The sequence below is a fragment of the Ambystoma mexicanum genome, chromosome 1q (genome assembly GCF_040938575.1).
Source record: "Ambystoma mexicanum isolate Mex_15411 chromosome 1q, UKY_AmexF1_1, whole genome shotgun sequence".
Lineage (NCBI taxonomy): Eukaryota > Metazoa > Chordata > Amphibia > Caudata > Ambystomatidae > Ambystoma > Ambystoma mexicanum.
The window spans coordinates 790,890,494-790,912,512 of record NC_090922.1 but is presented as its reverse complement, the minus strand read 5'-3'; the positions used below and the strand labels follow the sequence as shown (position 1 = coordinate 790,912,512).

Here is a 22,019-nt window from a genome sequence, read left to right as displayed (position 1 = left end):
TATTGATGCCCTTCCCATCATTGAGTGTGGTAGCCTAGACCAAAATTTCATTGAGTTGTGGAGCCCTTGAGTTACCGACAGTGTGTTCTGTTCGTGCGTGAGTTCAGATGTATGTCTGATCCTGACCCCCAGGTATTTGAACATATCCGGTTGCCACTTCACCCCAACCTGCGGTAGGTAGTCTACTCCCACCCCCCTCAAGCCCGCCAGTGGGAACATGCAAGATTTTTGTCTGCTAAAGTGTATCCCAGAGTAACGAGCAAAGTTGTCTAGCACTTCCAAGATTGTAGGGGCATTGTTTTTTGGGTCTGTCAGGTAGATCAGGACATTATCTGCATATAGTGAGATAACGTGGTGCCCCCTACCCACTCGTATTCCAGCGTCCCAAAATTGCTTCCTTATATAGATTGCGATTGGCTCCAGCCCCAAAATATAGAGCATGGGCGAAAGGGGACAGCCCTGTCTGGTGCCTCTTTGTATGTTCCAGGCTCTTGATACCCATTTGCCCGTCTTTACTCTGGCTGTTGGATCATTGTACAGTATCTTGATCCAGCGCACAAATCCTTCCCCGAATCCGAACTCCCTTAGCACCTCTATCAGCCACTCCCAGTAGATGGAGTCGAATGCCTTTATGGCGTCTAATGACAACACTGCCATATGCTCCTGGCCTCCCTCAGTGTGTGCTATAATGTGCTGTAGTCTTCTCAGATTGGCAGTTGTGTTGCGACCAGGGACAAAGCCATTCTGATCCTCTTGAACCAGACTTCCCATCACTTTGGACAATTTCTTGGCCAGGATGGTGGTCAGTATCTTACTGACATAATTTAGCATAGCTATTGGTTGGTAAGAGTCGCATTCTTCAGTTGGTTTGTGATGTTTGGGTATCGGGACTATTAGCGTCTCTCTCATGGTCTTGGGTAGGGTTCCCGTCCCGTAGGCTTCCTGATATACCTCATGTAATAGTGGGGCTAGTGTCGTCTCGTATGCTTTGTAGAACTCCGGGGGGGAACCTGTCCGTTCCTGGGGTCTTGCATGTGGACAGGGATCTAATAGCGTCTGTAATGTCCTCAGGTGTAAGCCTCTTCTAATGAGTCTTGTTGTTGGTCATTCAGCCTGGGGAGTCCTATCTCTTCTAGAGTGTCTTGTATGTCTGTCAGCAGTACTTGGGTGTCATGTGCGTACAGTGTGGAGTAGAAGTCAGCAAATGTGGTGTTTATCGAGTGCTGGTTGTTCTTATTTCTCCTTTCGTATCTCTTATCGCGGTCACTGGGTGTTTTGGGTGCTCTCGCCTACATAGCCATGCCAGTAGCCTACCTGGTTTGTCCCCATTTATGTGTGCTCTGGTGGTACGTGTTGCGTAGTCAAATTTTGCTAGCCATACCCACGCCTGGTGACAATTCGTCCGTGCCTCCTGCAAAAGCTCCTCCTCCTCTCTAGTTCCGGAGCTATTGGCTTCTCCCAGCCTTATTTCCTCCTCCCTCTCCTCCAGTTCCCTCCTCAGCATTTTCCTGACTCCCGCTGTCCCGGCAATAACTTCTCCCCTCGTTACCACCTTCAGGGCCTCCCATACCGTGCTCCAGCGCTCCACACTGCCACTGTTATTAGAGACACTCTATCAGTTTTTCTCCCAGCTCCTCTTTAAATATTGGGTCCTTCAGAGCCTCCGTGGGCATTCGCCATAACGGGATAGGGGGTCTAGAGCCCTTCAGAGCCCAGTTCATTAACAGGGGAGAGTGGTCCGAGATCGATCTGCCCAAGTATTGTATCGATTCTACCTGAGCTAGGTGCGTTTTGTCTATAAACATGTAATCAATTCTCGTATGGAGGTTGTGTGGGGAGGAGTAATATGAGTATCCCCTGTCTGTGGGGTGGTGTTCCCTCTAGACATCTGCAAGGTCTAGTTGTTCCAGCAGGTTGTTCAGCACCTTTGAGGTCCTATCGGTTTGCACCAGCGGGGGTTCAGACCTATCTAGGTTCCCATTCCTCACACAGTTGAGATCCCCACCCCATATGTAAAGGCTGTCTGTGTCACGCCAGTTTCATCTGCAGCCTAGCAAGGTAGGACGGAATTCCATGGTTTGGGAAGTATGTGTTGACTAGGCAGATTTCTACTTGCTCAAGCACTCCCCACAGTATCAAATACCTCCCCTCCGTGTCTGCTTCAGTCCCTAACACATGGAAGGGCACCTCAGGGTTAATCCAATTATACACTCCCCTAGCAAATTTGGAATACGGGGCCCCCTGTCCCTGACCTCACCAGTGCTCCTGTAGCCTTGACTGGTCCTCCACTGTGAGGTGAGTCTCTTGGAGCATTGCAATGTCTACTTTCTTCCTGCGAAGATAGGACCTGATCCTGTTCCGGCGCAGATAGGACCCCAACCCTCACATTCCAAGTTAGTATTCTAAGTTGCATTGCCATGCATAGGGCGCCCACCCCAGGGGCTCTGTTTGACTCTCGCCCTCTCACCTCTTTTCTTGCGTCTTCGATTTATTGGCCACCATTCCTTGTTCCTCGTTCTGTATGAAGACTGTAGTGTCAAACCGAAACTGCTGCGGCAACAAACGCAGCTTAAACAGTCAACTTTATTAACTAACAGTCCAACAAACAAGTAGTTCGGACTGTGTAACTGCAAGCTGCCCCCAGCAGTTGCAATGAACGTGCAACGCTCAGGGGCTCCCAAGCTTTCTGAGCCTCTCCAGGCTTTCCGGCGTGGGCAGTGTGCGGGAATATGACCTGCACATGTCTCGTAGGGGTGGGCCATTAACATGTTCGCATGTGGTGTCCGGTGCTCCTGTCCGATACAGCTATCTGTGTGTTGTGATCCCAAGTGCAAATTAGAAGTCTGCATTGTGCTTTAATGTGGGATCTGACGCCAGTATTTGTGAGTCCGGTTTCTTGATTATCTTTTGTCCGTTTTAGGAAGTTCCTCGTCATCCGCCAGATTGTTGTGCTCGAGCCACATGTTTGCTGCCGCTGGGGATTCTAAAAAAACTGCTTTTCCTTTATAAAGGACTTTGAGGCGAGATGGGTAGAGCAACATATATTTAAGATTAAGTGTCCGCAATCTCGCCTTCACTGGAATAAAGGAGTTCCTGGCGCGTTGTACTGCAGGGGTATAGTCAGGATACATGACTATTGTGGAGTCTTGCTTTCTAATCACTCCGCCTTCCCGGGAATACCTCAATATTATTTCCCTGTCCCGGAAGTTGAGGATCTTGGCTATAATCGGTCGCGGGTGCGCCCTTTTTGTCTCTACATCAGTGAGATGCAGCGATTTACCCAAGAGGATACCCACTCCCTCCTTTGAGGATTTGTGCGAGGCCCAGAAGTTTCTACCTCTCTCCTTTCCTTTGTTGACTCTGCCCCCCTTCTATAGTGGGTTTCTTGTAGGAAGAAGGCCAGTAATTTCTGTTTGCGGAATAAGTTGCTTGTGAGAGACTGCTTGTTTTGTGAGTTGAGACCTTTCTCGTTGAGGGTACCGATCCGTCCTTCAACCATGGTCGTCGCTATCCTTGCCCTGTAAAGCCTCAGTGAGTGCCCCTGTTACCATCCGTAGACTTGAACCCCAGAACCATGGCATGGCGTTCCCTATTTCTTTCCCCTCCCCGGTTCCCTTACCCATTTTGGTAGGCGTTCGTCTCCATCGCCCGACATACATCGGGTTTAGTCAACGAACCACTAGGGCCGCTGCCTGGGCCCCGAGAGAGAAAGTATGGATCGTACCCTCCAGGTTATACCTATAGGAACATTTTACAGTTTTAGTCTGGGTCCAGTCCTCCTACCAGACCTCCCCAGCCCCCTGTACTCCTGCTGCGTGTCTTGTGTCCCATGAGGTCCCACCGTGAACTAGCCTCCAATGTGACACGGGAGGTTTTCAAAGGGGGACACACCTGGCCACCTTCTGACAACCTAGAACACCACCGCTCCGTGTTTCAGACAGGTGGGACCCGAAACCTTCAACCATCAATTACGGCATAAGCCTCGCCAACCGTGGCAACATCACAATACAACATAACACGCCCCCAAACATGGATGGGCTCATACAATTCAATACACTAACATCACATTTCTCAACTTTCTCCCCTTCCCTCTTAATCGTTCGGATCCATCGCACGGGCCTTGGCATCAACAGAAGTGGAACGAATGTTTCTCCCCAATTCGCCAACAGCCACGGAGGGCGAGTGGATGACAACAGATCAGCGCTGCATTCCTTTTAAACTTCCCCTCTGTCTGATAATCATGCGGGACCTCCACCTCCCTCCGAGGGGTGCATGTTTTTTCTGAATTTCCGGGTGACCTTCACTTTGTTTCCCCTGGCCGAGGATCTGCCGTTCTCCCCCGAGGACCCGGGGGTGGGGGGACCCCGATCAGTTTGTCGATGCCTCTCTGGATATCCTCTTCTGTAACGAGCTGAAAGTTTTCCCCTTGCCATTCAAAGGATAGGTAGAATGGGTGTCCCCAGCGGTACCGGACCCCCTTCTCCTGCAGCCACCTGCTGATCGGACCGCATTTTTTCCTCATTTGTAGCGTGAGGGCGGATAGGTACTGGTAGATTGCCCCCCTGGAGTTGTATTGTATCTCGCTTAGAGTTCTAGCTCTTTCAAGTATTTTTGCTTTGTCTCTGTAATAGTGTTAGGCAGAAACCTGTGCAGTTCCCTTAGGGACCACTGCAAAAGATTTAAGACTACAGGTTTTGGCAGTAAACCCACTTGGTAGCAGTCTGTACCACCCAGATTTACCTGGTAGCTGTGGCTGAGCAGTCAGACTTCCCTCAAGAAGAGTTAGGCAGTATGCAAAGTATACACAATAGGCACTCGGATACAATAATACAAGCAAACACTGACCAGAGCTTTGGTATCAAAGTATATAATTATTTATTTAAAAACAGTTTGAAACACTCCAGCACTCTTATTGTAAAATATTCTAAACAAAGTTACTATTGTAATATATACACCCCTTTTTCCTTATTAGATAAGTCACAGTAAAACACCACTTATTTTCATACAGAGGTGAGCGCTTAACTAAATTGCACTCCAATAAGTTTGTGAGAAAGGGAGGGAAAAAGACAGAATATGAAAAGGTACACCACTCCAAGATTCAGGAACACTGTTAGCAAGGCAGAAGAGCCAAAGTCACTGGTGAGCCAAAGTCCAAAGGCTGGGCCCACTCTTAGAGAGAGCCGAGCACAAATGCGCCCAAGATCACACAGTTACACTATGCTTAGAAAGTCTTGCAGAGGGTTCAAAAAAGGGTTTAGAGAGGCTTTAAGAAAGTTTAGCCAGGGTGTCCCAGACTAACCCAGGTTCGAAACCAGAGTGCTAAATCTACCCCGTACAGTCGGTAGCAAGGGAAGCCAGGCGGGGCACAGTACCTTAACTGGGAAGGATCCTCCAGCGGTGGCAGTTGTTCCTGGTATTGGGTGCAAGTTGCGTCGTCGTCCAGGGGAAGAGAAGATTTCGACTTGGAGGAAAGATGAAGGTCGTTGCACTACCAGGGAATAAACCAGCCGCAGAGTTTTCCGGTTAAAGGTGGTATCTTTGTTTCGCGGTCGTGGTAAAACGTGGTATCCCGATTGCTGGGGTGCTTGGCACGGGCAAGGTGGCCACGAGGTACGTCGGGAAAGCGAAAAGACGTTGAAACTGGTTATCCCCACCAGTCAAAGGAAGAAGACTCTCCGGCTGGAGTTCTCCTCTGTCGTTGGGAAAAGTGGTGAGGCAGTCCAGCAGGGCTCCACCGGTGGTGGTGTCGTGGCAGGTTGGCTCAGCTTCTCTCTCGTCGGATTCTTGGGTCCTATGGCGACTTCTGAAGTTCCAGTCCCCAAAGCCCTGCTTTTATGCAGCAAACCCCATTCACTCAGCCTAGCTGTCACTCAAACATGCTAAGTGGTGAGCCAGCCGGCTCACCACTTGGGCCAATAAGGACGGAGTGCGTCTTGAGTTGCCTAGGCAACTCAGTCCAGGGTGCCTAAATTCCCCTCCACCCCTCCCAAGTACCCCAGACAGAGTGGCACCACTTTGGAGGGCTTCTGTGGAGAAACCCGCCAAAAAGTGGAACAAAGGGCTCGACTTGGGTTGGAGTCACAGAAGAGAACACAAACGCCATTTTAGAATCAAGTGTTGGCAAAAAATACCAACGGCAGAATTAATATTAAATAAACCGGCGGTATGTTCGAGGCTACCGTAAATAATTAAAGATAGCCGAAAACAATGGGAAATCCCATAGGAAAATATTTGCGGTTGAATATAAAAAGTAGTATCCACTGCCACCAGCCAAAACTCGATCAGGGGGGACGGAGATGTACCCCCTCGACTAACAGACCCCGGGGCAATTGAATTGCCCCAGCCAGTACGTCCACAATATGATGGTTTGTACTGGTTCTGTTAAGAATTTGACTAGTAAATTCAATGGTGACTTTACATGCCCTGGGAGACAGTAGTCAGTCCCAGGGTATGGAGTCTATACTGGGGGGTCACTATGACACCCCTGTGTCACTGCACTGAGGGTGCTGTGTAACACACATCACAAAAACACATGAAGCCCTATGGAGTAAAAGACCCCATAACCCATTAAACACATTTAGATCCAAAGAGAAACACTCAAATCATGCCCAAGAGTGAGGGTGAAAGAGTCTCACTCTTGGCAGGAGAAAAAAAATAAACACCAAAAATCCAGCAAAGCTGCTGGGGGACTCACTAGGTTAGGAAATTCAGCCTAAACAGAGAATTCTCCCTAACATAGTGGAACTTCGCAAGCACGGAGCGTGGGCCCCTACCGCCTATGCCAGCTCGATGAAACCTATCAATCAGGATGGTTTCCCCAGAGTCAATTCCCAAGACAATCCTAATGATCTCCTGCACTTTACCCTCCAGGCCGGTCTGGGTCTCCCCCTCCGTCAGGCCGAAGAATCGCAGGTTACCTCTCTGTTCACGATTTTCCATGTCATCCACTTTGAGGCGGAGTTCCCCCTCGCGCCGCTGCCGCTCTTTAAACCTTGCCTCCATCTGGGTCTCCAAGAAGACGGTGGACGCCTGGTTATTTTCTACCCCCTCCATTCTGTCCTCCAACGTGGAGACCTTGGTGGTGAGGTCAGCTAGCTTGGCTCCCATGTCCGTTCTCATACCCCTGATTTCGTCTAGGATTGTCTGGATGTTCTGCATGGTGTTCATGTCGGGGGTTGGCGTAGGTCGGGAGTTGGTCTCCATCTCTTGTTTTCAGGGAGTGAATTGGTATCCTGCCAGTGTTTCTTTCCAACTCATGGGGGTGTCTCCACCTCTAGATCTTCGTGGTTCCCCAATGTTCCTCGAGGTCTCCCCCTGGTTCCGTACTAACTCCGATGAGGTGTGGTGGTTAGGACGGGCAGGTCGGGACCCAACCCCATCCCCCCCGACAGCCAGTACTCACGGTTACTCCGACGTGGGGTCGGTGGGTGCGATCAGAGGTCGCCGGGGTAGTAGTCGCTGTGGATGGCCAGTGGTAAGCCCCTGCGTAGGGTGGTGAGCCTGGACTTTGCAGAGGAGCCCGGGCGCACTCCCGCGTCGGCCCGGGCCTATTAGGTGTAGGCCTCAGAGGATTGTGTCACAGCAGCAGCCGGGGTGAGGCCTATGGTGGTAGTTGCAAGGATGTTCCCCACCGCTGGGGGGGCGAGAAGAGGAAGGGGTCTGGGCGAGAGACACAGACGCGTGTGCGGCAGGCCGGGGTCTGGCTGCGGAGGCCCGGGGCGCACTAACATCCAATACTGCCGCCGCGGCACCCTAGGGTGGGCTCGTCAGATGAGGGCTCCGGTCTCCGAGGGGCTCCCACGGGCTTTCAGCGATGCCGGCAGAGGCGCAGGGTCTCGATTCCTTGGATTGATCCCGGCACGGCGCCCTTCTGTGGGGAGGGTGGTCCCGGCCACGGAGCTTCACCTCGTGCGCGGCACGGGCCTGTAGGGGGAGGGGGAACACGGAGGCACCAAGCCAAATATCTCGGGGACCCGGGCACCCCCAGAGCTCAGGAGGGTATCGCCGGAATCCCCAGGAGTTCCCCCACCTGGTTTCAACCTTTTGTAGGAGGATAACGTTCTTTTTATCGCAGTTTACTCCACAAATCTCTCGGGGCTTCAGGGGAGCCGAACGATCAGGCAGCCATCATGCCCGCACCCCCTGGTGGCCTCCCGGTTGGTAATTTTTGCCAAAACTCAGTTCCAAAATGGCGTTTGTGTTCGCTTCTGTGACTCCAACCCAAGTAGAGCCCTTTGTTCCACTTTTTGGCGGGCTTCTCCACAGAAGCCTCCAAAAGTGGTGCCACTCTGTCTGGGTACCACAGGGGGTGCGGGAGGGGGTTTAGGCACCCTGGACTGAGTTGCCTTGGCAACTCGAGTCCAAATCTAGTGTGATTAGCATGTTTGAGTGACAGCTTAGGACTGATGAATGGGGGTTTTCTGCATAAAAGCAGGGCTTTGGTGACTGGAACTTCAGAAGTCGCCACAGGACCTAAAGAATCAGAGGAGGGAGAAGCCGAGCCGACCTGCAACGACGACACCACCGGTGGATCCCTGCTGAACCGTCTCACCACTTTTCTCGACGACAGATCTCCAGTCCAGAGAGTCTTCTTCTTTTGACTGGTGGGGATAACAAGTTTGCCGTCTTTTCGCCTTCCTGGATCTGGTGGCCGCCTTGCCTGTGCCAAGCACCCCGGCAACCGGGATACCACGGTTTACCACTACCGCGAATAAAAGGGTAGTACCTTTTAACCGGAGAACTCTGCGGCTGGTTTCTTCCCTGGCAGTGCAACGACCTTCAGCTTTCCTCCACGTCCTCCTCTTCCTCTGGACGAAACACTGACTTGCACCCGCTGCCAGGAACAACTGCCCCCGCTGGAGCGTTCTTCCCATTTCAGGTAGTGTCCCGCCTGGCTTCCCTTGCGACAGATCGTTCGGGGTGACAGTAAATCATCGACTTTCTAACCTGGGTTAGCCTGGGGCCTGTTGGCTAACTTTTCCTGACTTGATCTCCTCTTTTTTTGAACTATCTACAAAGACACTTTGGACATAACCCCACTGTGTGATCCTGGTCACATTTCGCTTGCTCTCTCGAAGAGTGGGCCTGGCATTTGAACTTCCTTGCTCTCCAGTAGACTTTGCCTAATCTGCCTCACTGTGGTTCTTTGAAAGTATTGAAATTGTGTGCTTTCATAACTCCGCCTTTTCCCCTCTCCTTTTTTTTTTTATAACTTATTAGAGTGCCATTTTAGGTTAAGCGCTCACCTCTGTCTGAAAATAAGTGGTGTTTCTCTCTAAGACTTGTCTAAGTAATCAGGGTTGAATATCTATAATAGTGACTGTGTGTTGAATTTACTTACCTCTTTTTGTGCTAGTGTAATTTACAAGTGTGTTTTTAAATAAATAATTATATACTTCTACATAAAAGCTCTGGTCAGTGTTTTCTTGTGCTACTGTATTTTGGTACCCATCTTGTATACTCTATATACTGTCTCTCTCTTCTTGAGAGAAGTCTGGCTACTCAGCCATAGCTACCAGGTAAATCTGGGTGGTACAGACTGCTACCAGTTGGGTTTACTGCCAACCACCTGTAGTCTTAAGCCTTTTGCAGTGGTCCCTAAGGGAACTGCACAGGTTTCTGCCTAACACCTTTGCTGGTGGACAAGGGGAATCTGTTAAGGGGCAAGCCATTCCACGATCTAGAGATGCAAGCAATAGTCACAACAGACGCCTCGCTTGAGGGTTGGGGCGCGGGGGGCTCATCACCTTTATCACACGGCTCAGGGTCTGTGGACTCATGCCACAGCGCAGAACCACATCAACCTGTTAGAACTCCCGCCAGTATTCAAGGCCCTGCAGGCATTCGAAATACAGCCAACACATCAGTTGTTAAAAGTCCACAGACAGCACAACAGGTATGTTCTACATCAACAAACGAGGGGGGGGGGGGGCACAGATTTGGAAATGGGCACTCAAACGGAAAATATTCCTATCCTCACAACACGTTCCAGGGGAACGCAATAAGTTAGCAGACTCTCTAAGCAGAGATCCTTCTACCAAAGGAACACGAATGGCAACTAAACATAGGTCGTAGAACATCTCTTCTCTCAATGGGGTTACCCCACGCTAGACTTGTTCGCTACAAGTGAAAATAAGCAATGCCCAGACTTCGCATCCAGGTTCCCACAACCAGGCTCCAGGCAGAATGCCCTTTGGATTAACTGGTCAGGGAGGTTTGCTTACGCTTTTTCACCCACTCCTCTCATGAACAAGGAACAAGTGACGCTCATCCTAGTTGCTTCCATGCAGGCAATACAGCCATTGTATCCACATCTGTGTAAACTGGCAATGTGTGATTCCCATCAAGCTCCCGTGCCAGACCAACTTTCTCTCTCAGCACAGTGGATTAACAGTGCACCCGCAAACTCACTCCAACTTGGCAGCATGGCTCCTGAGGTTATAGAGTTCGGACAACTTAACCTTCCACAGAGGTTTAGGGATATCCTGAAGAAAGCACGAAAACCTAACACTAGGCACTGCTATTTCGACAAGTGCTGGCTATTTGTAGTTTGGTGCCAGTCTAAACAGAAACCCCATAGAATGTTGTCCATCACACATTCTAAATTCTATTCTCCACGTGCTAGATTCAGGCTTAGTCTTCAACTCTATAAAGGTACACCTTGCGGCTTTATCAGCTTACACCACCTCCAATAAAGTGTTATGGTGGAAGGTACCGGCCATTAAAGCATTCATGGAGGGAGTAAAGGAACTCCACCCTCCCATTTCTAACCCAGCGCCAGGATGGGATCTAAATGTAGTACTCCCTAAACTCATGGGGGACCTCTTCGAGCCGATGCATAGGTCCAAGTCTTAAACACCTGACCTACAAGACGGCCTTCTTAGAGGCTATTACTTCCATAAGAAGAGTTAGTGAATTACAAGCATTGTCAGTGCAGAATCCTTTATTTATCATACACAAGGACAATCTGGTTTTACACACTCATCCTAGGTTTTCCCCTAAGTTCAGCTCTAAATTTCATGTAAATCAGTCCCTTGAGCTACCGGCTTTTTTTCCAGTACCTCACCAGCTCAGCTGAGGTAAAACTCCATTCTCTAGATGTGAGGAAGGCGGTCCTTTACTGTGTAAACAAGACCAGACTGCTAAGAAAAACAGATGGCATCAGGCAGATAAGGAGACCCCATTTCTAAGAATGCAATCTCCAGGTGGATTGTCAAATGTATACAACTGTGCTAGTCTTGATCAAAAAGACACTGCCTTTCACGCCAAGAGCTCACTCCACAAGGAGTACAGGAGCCACTCTGGCTTTCATTGCAAATGTCCCCCTAGACAGCATTTGCAAAGCAGCTACATGGAGCGCAATACACACTTTCACTCAGCACTTCTGCATTGACACCCATTCGAAAGCAGATATACAGGTGGGACAAGCGGTTCTAAAACATCCGTTTGCCAATGAACCTTCTCACAACCCACCACCTTCTAACACTGTGCGCTAATCTATGCACAGCATGTGATCTAAGCAGATTCCACAAGCCTCAGAAGGGATGCTTGTATCTGCTTAGATTCACATGCGCCCACCCTTCCTTCCCCTGGACAGAAGATGAATGGATGCTTTATGAACTTGTCCGATACAGATCTGTTTGGATAAGCCTGTACTCGCGCTACACTTCATGCTGCCTCATGTCGGAAACAAAACAATCTGAGGGACCTCGACGCGTGAAGGACCATGGGTTCAGTGGCCGTCACACTGGGGATAGTATTACTGACATGCCCTGTTGACGTCCCTTTTCGAATTGCGAAAACTGTAATACTCCAACTTCCACTAGATGTCGGCCTATGCACAGCATGTGAATCTAAGCAGATGCAAGCATCAGAAATACAATTATGGTGAGTAATGTATGCCATATATAGGTATCTGTGCGCATTAAATAAGGAAACCTGATCTGATTATTTTTCATCTGATATCTCGAGTGGAGAAAATTGGCATAAGTATATCTATGAAAAAATATGACGTGTTTGAAGGTTTTCAGAAGCATATCATAAATAATGTTTTCACTGGCTGAGTACAACTACCTTGTGTAGATTTAAGTTTCTTACAGACCTCTTATGAACTACCCTTGTGTTTCCGTGTAGGTTTGTGCGACGTGAAAAGGAAATTGCAGAATCCAGGTTTGAGGTGGCTCAAGTAGAAAGCCTACGTCATCGACAGCGAGTTGAGCATATGGAAAGGGAGCTTCATGAAATGCAGGACAGCCTCAATGCTGAGCGTGAGAAGGTTCAGGTGTGTAAATCCCAAATAAGCGAACACTACCTGAATTTGTCAGGTTATCCTTTTAATAACAGTATCTTTTTCTATGGTGCACGGGTATAGACGCAACCCCTGGTACCAGGTTGCAATAAACACTACAGATTGAAAATTGTGCCTTTCCCAAGGTTCTGACCTGTGCACTCAAATGTGTCCAAATAAAGGACTAATACAGTGTTCTGTTTAAATGTATTTTATTAATATGAAACAAGTTTCAGACAATACAATAGTTCATACCATTGTAATACATAATGTCACAGTACTTAGAAAAAAACACTCAAAAGTAAAATTAAGTAATTCAAATAATTTCCCTTGATTTCAGAAAATAGTTGTCCAACAACAATGAATTATACAAATATTTCATTAGGCTCTTTTTCACGCCATGACAATCTTCCTTCGAATACAGGTATCAAGACTCTACACGTTTCGAGTTAGAAACTCCTCTTCAGGAGAGAACACTTTTGTGTATATAATTGGAGATTTAAGACTATTAATTGTTTTATGCATCCTACTGTACTTAACTACACAAATAGATTGTCCGTGTTGGGCCTCTCACGATCCATCCACCTTTAGTCAATTCTGAAGCTAATCCTAAATTTAATTAATGTGTTGGAAGAAGGTTGGTGTCCAATTTGTATAGTACGTCTACATTAATTACATGTTCCTTAAGTGAGGATCCGGATTCTTACCCCTATAGCGATAGCTACGTCTCATTTAGTTGTAGCTACTTGATTTGCATAGTCTGGGAAGAATATAAACTTAATCTGTCCTGTGAATAAAGGCATGTTATTCTCACAGTATATTAGTAAGGTACTAAAATAACGCACACGTAATAGTCAGCAGGACTTACTTGGGGTTTCAAAGCACTGAGAGTTGAAATCATCTTTGCTCTAGAATGTGAACATTGTTGCAACTCTGTTAATAGTTGCCCGGCATGCAAGAATGTAGCAAATGTTTACCATACCCATTGTGCCTCATGCTCTAGTTCAAAATTATAAAGTCTCATAGATTAGGTATTCCTTTCAAGGAGTGATACTATTGGTATTATATTACATGAGTAAAAGTAGGTTTATGTACCAAAATTTTGGATCCAAGTATCTCAAATGTATACAATACCGTAGACTAACAGGAAAATACTCAATTCAAACATGGCTTCTGCCATGTTCCTCTGCATACTGCTGACTAAGGTGTCTGTATATAACCTGTTCAAAAAGCCATCATTTCAGATCTTAACGTATAATTTTGAAATCTATTCTGTCTAATACCTTCTGGTAACCTTGCTCAACTTATACATATTAATACATACATGTTCATTCTCTATAGTTGATGCAGTATACTGTTCATTTTCAATCTTAATATCAGTTCAAAATCTTTTACCAAAAATATTTTCATAAATAGTTGCAATCAAATCAAGTTTTGATCACTAAGATCTTGTACTCAAAAACGTATTAAAGTACAATAATAGTACTGCTACTTTTAGCACCATACCATGTCTACATAGCGATGCTCAGCTGTAAAGATAAGAACATGATTATTTTTGTTCACTTCAATTTCACACTTTCATGGTTTATAACAAAATCAGCTCTTGTTTTTACAACCCTAGACATATTATAAAACCATTTTTGGGGCTTGTGGATCACCAACATCTAGTGGTAGGTGCAGAGTATTGCTTCTTGTTTTCGAAGTTTCAAAAGTGACATCGACTGGGCTTGTTTGTGATACTTTCTAGTGTGAACTGTGCTCAGGCTCGTTCACGCGTCAAGGTCCCGTCAATTGTTTTTTTTTCTGCCATAGTGGTTGGTCGCTTCATGTGGAATTTGCAGCTTTGCTACACTAATATTTGCCATTTCAATAATCTTCTTGCGTCTTTTGATAGACGCTTCTTTAACGTTTCCATGAACAAGTTGTCCACTTCATCTGAAGACTTCGGCGACTAATTCACTACTCGATTGCTGGCTGCGGCCTTCACCGGGCCTCAGTCAGCCCTTACAGTAGGGAGAGTGGGGTTTGTGACCTTTTAATAATTTCTTAGAAAATGCTTCACTTTCTTTTCTACTCCTATTAGTCTGGCTGCTGTTAAATGTACTTTAAACAAATGGAAAGGGTGCATTTTTTAAATTCCTTCCTTCCTTTAATAAAAAATGACCCTGGAATGACACTTGAGTGTGTAATAAGTCTTTCCCGAGATCACTTAAAACAGAGATGCGTGTCCTGCAAACATTTGGCTTTAAACACTGAGGTGCACTAAGCAGCGGGTGGCTGCCATGCAGGTTTAATCTCATTCTCCAGCATGGGGTCTGGCATGGATTCACATGCTCATGAATATTCCCCGTCGTCAGGCTGGGAATCCTCAGTAAAGAAAAAATCAGTATCAGTTTTGTTTCTGATCTGTCTTTCGTAGTAGTAACCAATCACTGATCTCTGTCATACTGACCACAGCCAATGACTGCCCTCTACCTAAGCCCCGCCTCTGGCAGCCTGTTAGGCAGAAACCTGTGCAGTTCCCTTGGGGAACACTGCAAAAGATTTAAGACTACAGGTAGAGCAGTAAACCCCTTTGGTAGCAGTCTGTACCACCCAGATTTACCTGGTAGCTGTGGCTGAGCAGTCAGACTTCTCTCAAGAAGAGTTAGGCAGTATGCAAAGTATACACAATATGTACCAAAACACAATAGCACAAGCAAACACTGACCAGAGCTTGGTTTCAAAAGAATATTGTTATTTATTTAAAAACACACATAAGTAAAAACACTCTAGCAACGAATATGGTAAAAACACTTCAACACAGTTATAATGAAAGTAAATTCAATCCTTTCTCCTATCTAGACAACTCTAGGTTAACACCACTTAATTAAAACAGAGGTGAGTGCTTAACGTTAGATGACACTCTAGTAGTTTCCAAGAAAGGGAGAGAAAAAGCAGAAATAGGTTAAACACACCACTCTAAGGTCCAGAACACTTGCAATAGGCTTAAAGAAGCACAAAGTCACAGGTGAGCAAAAGTCACTAGGCAGGGCCCACTCTTAGAGTAGCCGGAGCGAAAAGGTGCCCAAGATCACACTGTTAGTTAGAGATTCAAGTCTTGCAAAGAGTCAAAAAGAGTTTTAGAGTGGCTCAGAAAGTTTAGCCAAAGTGTCCCAGGCACTCCCAGGTTCGAAAGCCGGGGACTAAATCTACCCCGTACAGTCGGTGGCAAGGGAAGCCAGGCGGAACACAGTACCTTAAGCGGAAAGGATCCTCCAGCGGTGGCAGTTGTTCCAGGCAGTGGCAGCAGGGCTCGACGTCGGTCAGGGGAGAAGAAGTTCTCGCTGAAGAGCAGAAGAGGAGGGTCGTTGCACTGCCCGGGAAGAAACCAGCCGCGGAGTCCTCCGGTTAAAGGGTTGGTACCGACTTTCGCGGTAGGGGGGTAAAGTGTGGTATTCCGGTTGCCGGGGTGCTTGGCACAGGCAAGGCGGCCACGAGATACCTCAAAGAACGGAAAGAAGGCGAAAACTGGTTGTCCCCACCAGTTAAGGGAAGGAGCCACTCCGTTAAGAGTTCTCCTCGGTCGTCGGGAAAAAGTGGTGAGACGGTTCAGCAGGGCTCCACCGGGTGGTGTCGTCGAAGCAGGTCGGCTCAGCTCTTCCCTCGTCGGATTCTTGGTCCTGTGGCGACTTCTGAAGTCCCAGTCCCCAAAGCCCTGCTTTTATGCAGCAAGCCCCCATTCACCCAGCCTAGCTGTCACTCAAACATGCTAAGTGGTGAGCCGGGCGGCTCACCACTTGGGCCAATCAGGACGGAGTGCGACTTGAGTTACCAAGGTAACTCAGTCCAGGGTGCCTAAATCCCCCTCCACCCCTCCTAAGTACCCCAGACAGAGTGGCACCACTTTGGAGGGCTTCTGTGGAGAAGCCCGCCAAAAGTGGAACAAAGGGCTCCACTTTGGGTCAGAGTTACAGAGGCGAACACCAACGCCATTTTAGAATCAAGTTTTGGCAAAAAGTCCCAACCGGAGTTATAAAAAGAAATATATAAACCGGCGGGATGTTTAAGGCTACCGTAAATAAATAATTAAATGTGTTAGCCTAAAACAATGGGAAATCCCATAGGGAAATATTCGCGGTCGAATATAAAAAGTAGTTTCCACTGCCACCAGCCAAAACTCGATCAGGGGGGACGGAGACGTGCCCCCTCGACTAACAGACCCTGGGGCAATCGAATTGCCCCAGCCAGTACGTCCACAATATGATGGTTTGTACTGGTTCTGTTCAGGATTCAAGACTAGCAAAGTCTTTGGTGACTTTACATGCCCTGGGAGACAGTAGTCAGTCCCAGGGTATGGAGTCTATGTTGGGGAGTCCCTAGGACACTCCTGGGTCACGGCACAGAGGGTGCTGTGTAACCCACATCACAAAAATACATGAGGCCCTATGGAGTAAAAGACCCCATAGCCCATTCAACACAAGGTTTAACCAAGATAACACAGTTCAACATGTCCAAGAGTGAGGGTAAAAGAGTCTCACTCTTGGCAGGAGAAAAAAAATAAACTCCAGAAATCCAGCAAAGCTGCTGGGGGACTCACTAGGTAGGGAAATTCAGCCTAAACAGAGAATTCTCCCTAACACTCGCCCCCCCCAGACTAAGGGACAGGAGGATTTAATCCACTCCTGGATGAACCTCATACCTCTAGTCGATGATATACATCCTAGAGAGTCCATCAGCATTTTGATGGTGACACCCTGACCTGTGCTCAATGGTGAAATCAAACCCTTGCAGGCAGATTGACCATCTCAATAGTTTTGGATTTTCCCCTTTCATTTGCATTAACCATCTCAAGGGTTGGTGGTCAGTCTGAATAACAAAAGTAGAACCATACAAGTATGGCCTAAACTTCTTCAGTGCCCACACAATAGCAAAGCATTCTCTTTCGATAGTTGCCCACCTTGTCTCAGGATCCTTCAGTTTCCTACTGATGAAGCAAATGGGGTGCTCCCTACCCTTCTCATCCAGTTGGCTTAGAACTGCACCTATACCTACATTGGAAGCATCAGTTTGTACAATGAAAGGTTGGTGGTAGTCAGGAGCTCTCAATACTGGGGCCTGGCAAAGAGCTCTCTTCAGTTTTTCAAAGGCCTGATTGCACTCCTCATTCCATTTTACCTTTTTTGGGAATTTGGGAGAGGAGATTACATTCAGTGGAGAAGCTATGGTCCCATAGTTCTCAATGAAATTCCTGTAATACCCAGTGAGGCCTAGAAAAGCTCTCACTTGGGTTTGAGTAGTTGGTGTTGTCCAATTTTGCACAGCTTCAATCTTGCTGGGCAAAGGCCTTATTTCTCCACCTCCTACCTCATGTCCAAGGTAGACCACTTTACTTTGACCAATCTGGCACTTACTGGCTTTGATTGTCAAATGGGCCTGTTTCAGAGCCTGCAACACATGTCCTAGGTGGTTCACATGTTCTTCCCAGGAGTGGCTGAAGACTGCAATGTCATCCAAGTATGCCATGCAGAAATCTTCCATCCCAGCCAGAACTTGGTTCACCATCCTTTGGAATGTGGCAGGTGCATTTTTCAGTCCAAAAGGCATGACCTTAAACTGGTACAAGCCAACTGGGGTTGAAAATGCAGTTTTCTCCTTGGCATGGTCTGTCAGGGCTATTTGCCAATAGCCTGACGTCAGGTCAAATGTGCTGAGGTACTTGGCTGCACCAAGTTTATCCACCAACTCATCTGTCCTGGGCAAAGGATGGGCATCAGTCTTGGTGACTGCATTTAGAGCTCTATAGTCCACACAGAATCTCAAGTCTTTGGATCCTGCCTTTGGTACTAACACAACTGGGCTAGACCATGGACTAGTAGAGGGCTCTATTACCCCGAGATCAAGCATCTTCTTGACCTCTCCTTTGATGTGGGCTCTGATATGTTCTGACATTCTGTATCCTCTGCTTTTGACTGGCAGACAGTCACCAGTGAGTATCTCATGCTGGCCCCAAGGGGTCAAGCCTGGTGACAGTGAGAACAGGGAGGCAAACTGATTTAACATAGATTTGCACTCCTCTTGTTGCTCAGGTGTCAGGTCTGAAGAGAGATTGACTCCTTCAACTTTTTCATCTAAAGGTACACCTCTGAGGAGATCAGGGAGAGATTCACTCTCTTCCTCCTCTGCAGCTGAAGCTAGGAGCAAGGCTCCTACATCAGGTCTGGAGATGTAGGCTTTTAGTCGGTTGGTGTGGAAGACTCTAGGAGCTTCCCTGGGTCTGCCCAGATCCACCAGATAGTTGACCTCTCCAAGTTTTCCCACAACCTTGAAGGGTCCCATCCATTTGTCTTGCAAGGCCCTCTGCCTTGTTGGGAGCATAACTAGAACTAGCTGGTCTTGAGTAAACTCAACCATGTTAGCCTTCTGGTCGTGCCAATGTTTGACCAGGGCTTGACCAGCTTTCAAGTTGTCACTTGCTTCTGCCATCATGTGTGACATTCTCCTCCGGAGACCTATCACATAGTCAGTCACTCTGACTGGCTTGAGGGGAGGAGCACCTTCCAACCCCTCCTTAATCAGGGCCAATGGACCCCTGACTGGATGGCCATAGAGAAGCTCAAAGGGAGAATAACCTACTCCCTCCTGAGGGACTTCTCTATAAGCAAAGAGAAGGCATGGCAGTAGAAGGTCCCACTTTTTCTTAAGGGGTTCTTCCAAAGCACCTATCATGCTCTTCATGGTTCTGTTAAACCTTTCAACCAACCCGTTTGTCTGAGGGTGGTAGGCGGTTGAGAACTTGTAGGTAACTCCACAGGTTTTCCACATGGCCTTCATGTAGTGGGACATAAAGTTTGACCCCCTGTCAGAGATTACCTCCTTAGGAAACCCAACCCTGGTAAAAATACCAAGGAGGGCCTTAGCCACAGCCGGAGCTGTAACAGTCCTCATAGGAATGGCCTCAGGGTATCTAGTAGCATGGTCTACTACAACAAGGATAAACCTGTTGCCTGAGGAGGTTGGAGGATCAAGGGGACCAACAATGTCAATCCCTACCCTCTCAAATGGGACTCCCACAACTGGGAGAGGCACTAAAGGTGCCACATTCTTGGAACCAACCTTACCAGAAGTCTGGCAGGTATGGCAGCTCTTACAATATCTATCTACTTCAGCCCCCATCTTTGGCCAATAAAAGTAGAGTGAGAGCCTTTCCTTGGTCTTCTTGAAACTCAAGTGGCCAGCCAAAGGTATCTCATGGGCTAGTTGTAAGAACTGTTGTCTGTTCTCTTGTGGGACTACAAGGCGTTTGTAGTCTCCAGGTTCAGACTCAGTGGGTTCACTGTAGAAGAGGCCATCTTCCCAGTGCAACCTATACTTCCCAGGCTCTTGCCCATCAGCTTGAGAAGCTGCCTGGTGGCGGAGACCCTCCAGAGTTGGACATTCTCTTTGCCCCTTACGAAAAGCTGCCCTGCTAGGCCCACCTTCTGCCAGTAAAGACTGCAGCTCAGGATGGTCCTCAGGGTCCAAATCTCCAATAAGGTTGGGGCCTCCTTCTAGCTCTTCCTCAGAGTCTAGCTCAACCACACAGGGTTGTACCTCTCTCTCAGCCTCAGCTGGAGGGGGAGTTACAGGTGTAACTTTGGACAACCTAGGGGAAGTCCTTGTTGGAAGCACTGGAGTGCTTGCTGCTGGCTTTTTCCTAGGAGTCTTGGGTTGCCCCTTTGCTCCTGATCTGGTAGTTACTGCAGTAAGTTGCTCCAGTGGTAGAGGAGTGATTTCTGTCATCATCTCCTGAGATAACCCTCTCAGGGTTTTCTCCCTTGCAGGTTTTGTGAGTTCCTGAAACCTTTTGCTAGGAGGTCTGGGGGTATGAGATACAACTCCAAGAGCTTCGAGGTCATTACCCAACAGAACCCTACCTGGCACTTCACATTGTACACTGACAGGTATTTTTACAGCCATATCATTACATTGGATGAGAACTGGTAACTGGGGACACATCTGCACAGGCCCACCAGCTAACTTGGTGAGGCATTTGGGTGCCTTAGCAACATCCTCTGCCTTGAAAAATGATTCATCCACCACAGTTATGCTGGCTCCAGTGTCCCTAATGGCAGGAGTCTCCTGACCATTCACCTGGACACTGTCCTTATAATACTCTTTAGTATTATCTGGGATAGAGTTATAGACATCTAAATTCTGTTGCTCCCACAACCCCAGAGAGACTAAAGAAACACTAGCTGAGACTCCAGTGGGTTCATCAGCTAGTAATAGAAAGTTTCCACTTGCCATAGGTACTTCCTCTTCTGGAGCGAAGGCTAAGGAGGCAAGCTGGACCCCTGAAGGTTTACCCTTACATCTGGGATCTCCTTTCACATGGTCAGTAGCCTTACAAACAAAGCATGAGCCAAAGGCTCGCTGGAATGGAGGCTTGTTCTGACCTCCTTCTGGTCTGGGACCAGAAGGTACACTAGCCTGATTTGGTTTCCCTTGTGGCTTACCCTTATAGTTTTGTTTGGGGCCCTCTTTGGAATTTGTAGTATTAGAATTCTCTTTGGAGTCCTTCTTAGACTGTTTTTCCCCATCCTTCTTCTGAGTTACCCCAGAATCCTTGTGAGTGGCCCTGTTGGCAACCCACAAGTCAGCAGCCTTAGCTAGTTTCCGGGAATCCAATTCCCTGGAATCAGCCAAGTGTTGTCTGAGCTCAGGAGAGCAGGCATCATAAATAGTCTCCAACATAAACAAATTCTTCATACCTTCATAAGTGTTCACCTTGTAACCCTTAATCCATCCCTCTAAGTTTTTCAAACATTCATTCACCCAGGTAGCCCAAGGGGTACCATCATGCTTTTTGAGGCTCCTAAACCTCTTAAGATACTGGGAAGGGGTCTTCCCAAACCTAGCTATCAAAGCTAGTTTCACACATTCATAGTCCTTCCTATCCTCCTCCCCCATCTCCATTACCACATCAGTTGCAACAGGGGGAAGCCTAGAGAACAACCAGGTGAGTAAGTCATTTCCTGTGATGTTCTGGAGCCCATGATTATATTCAAACAGAGACAACCAATCCAACACATCCAACTTAGGCTCATACATACCAACCAATTCTTTAGGCATCCGGGGTCTTTTAGGACTGGAACTTCTAGAGGAGCCAGAGAGAGAAACATTCTCAACAGATAATTTCTTCATTTCTAAGTCATACTTGAGCTCCATTTCCCTTAGCCTTAGTTCTTTGTCAGTTTGAGCATTAAGTTTCTTATACTCCAATTCTAGCTTCATTTTCTCCAGTTCAAAGTACTGAGGACTAAATGTGGGACCTGGTAAAGGTCCAGTAGGCACAGCAGGTAGAGCAGGCAGAGGCCTAGGGGGGACAGTTACAACAGCCTCACCCTCCTCTTCTGACTCTTCCTCAGAATCATCAACATTTTGCTCCATGTTAACTTCAACACTGTCATCTACAGTTGCTGGAGTGGTAGGTTCCTCTGAACCATCACCCAGACTTTGGTTAGCTAACAATCTTTCAATCAGCTCCATTTTTTTGCCCTTAGTCAGGAGATCCTTATGTTTACAGAGCACTCTTAAACAATCAGCAGTTTTGGCTGCAAGGGACTCTTGACTATAGCTTTCTATAACTGACATGTTAGAGGTTTTACTTTTTCAGTGCTAAGCTTTGTGGTTAGTTGCACTAAGGTATCTAAAGCACAATAAAATGTATACTCAATACAAATCCCACCGCTGTACACCAGTGTTAGGCAGA

The 22,019-nt window shown here is 47.5% G+C and overlaps 1 protein-coding gene across 4 annotated transcripts in view; it reads left to right on the top strand.

The window, feature by feature from the left end:
* TPR (translocated promoter region, nuclear basket protein) overlaps window positions 1–22,019 on the top strand; it is a 2,097,972-nt gene that overhangs the window by 938,926 nt on the left and 1,137,027 nt on the right. For all 4 annotated transcript variants that reach the window (XM_069641376.1, XM_069641377.1, XM_069641375.1 and 1 more), the window contains exon 27: window positions 12,133–12,280. In XM_069641376.1, the coding sequence (XP_069497477.1) occupies window positions 12,133–12,280 (148 nt within the window). The remainder of the gene's footprint in view (window positions 1–12,132; window positions 12,281–22,019) is intronic.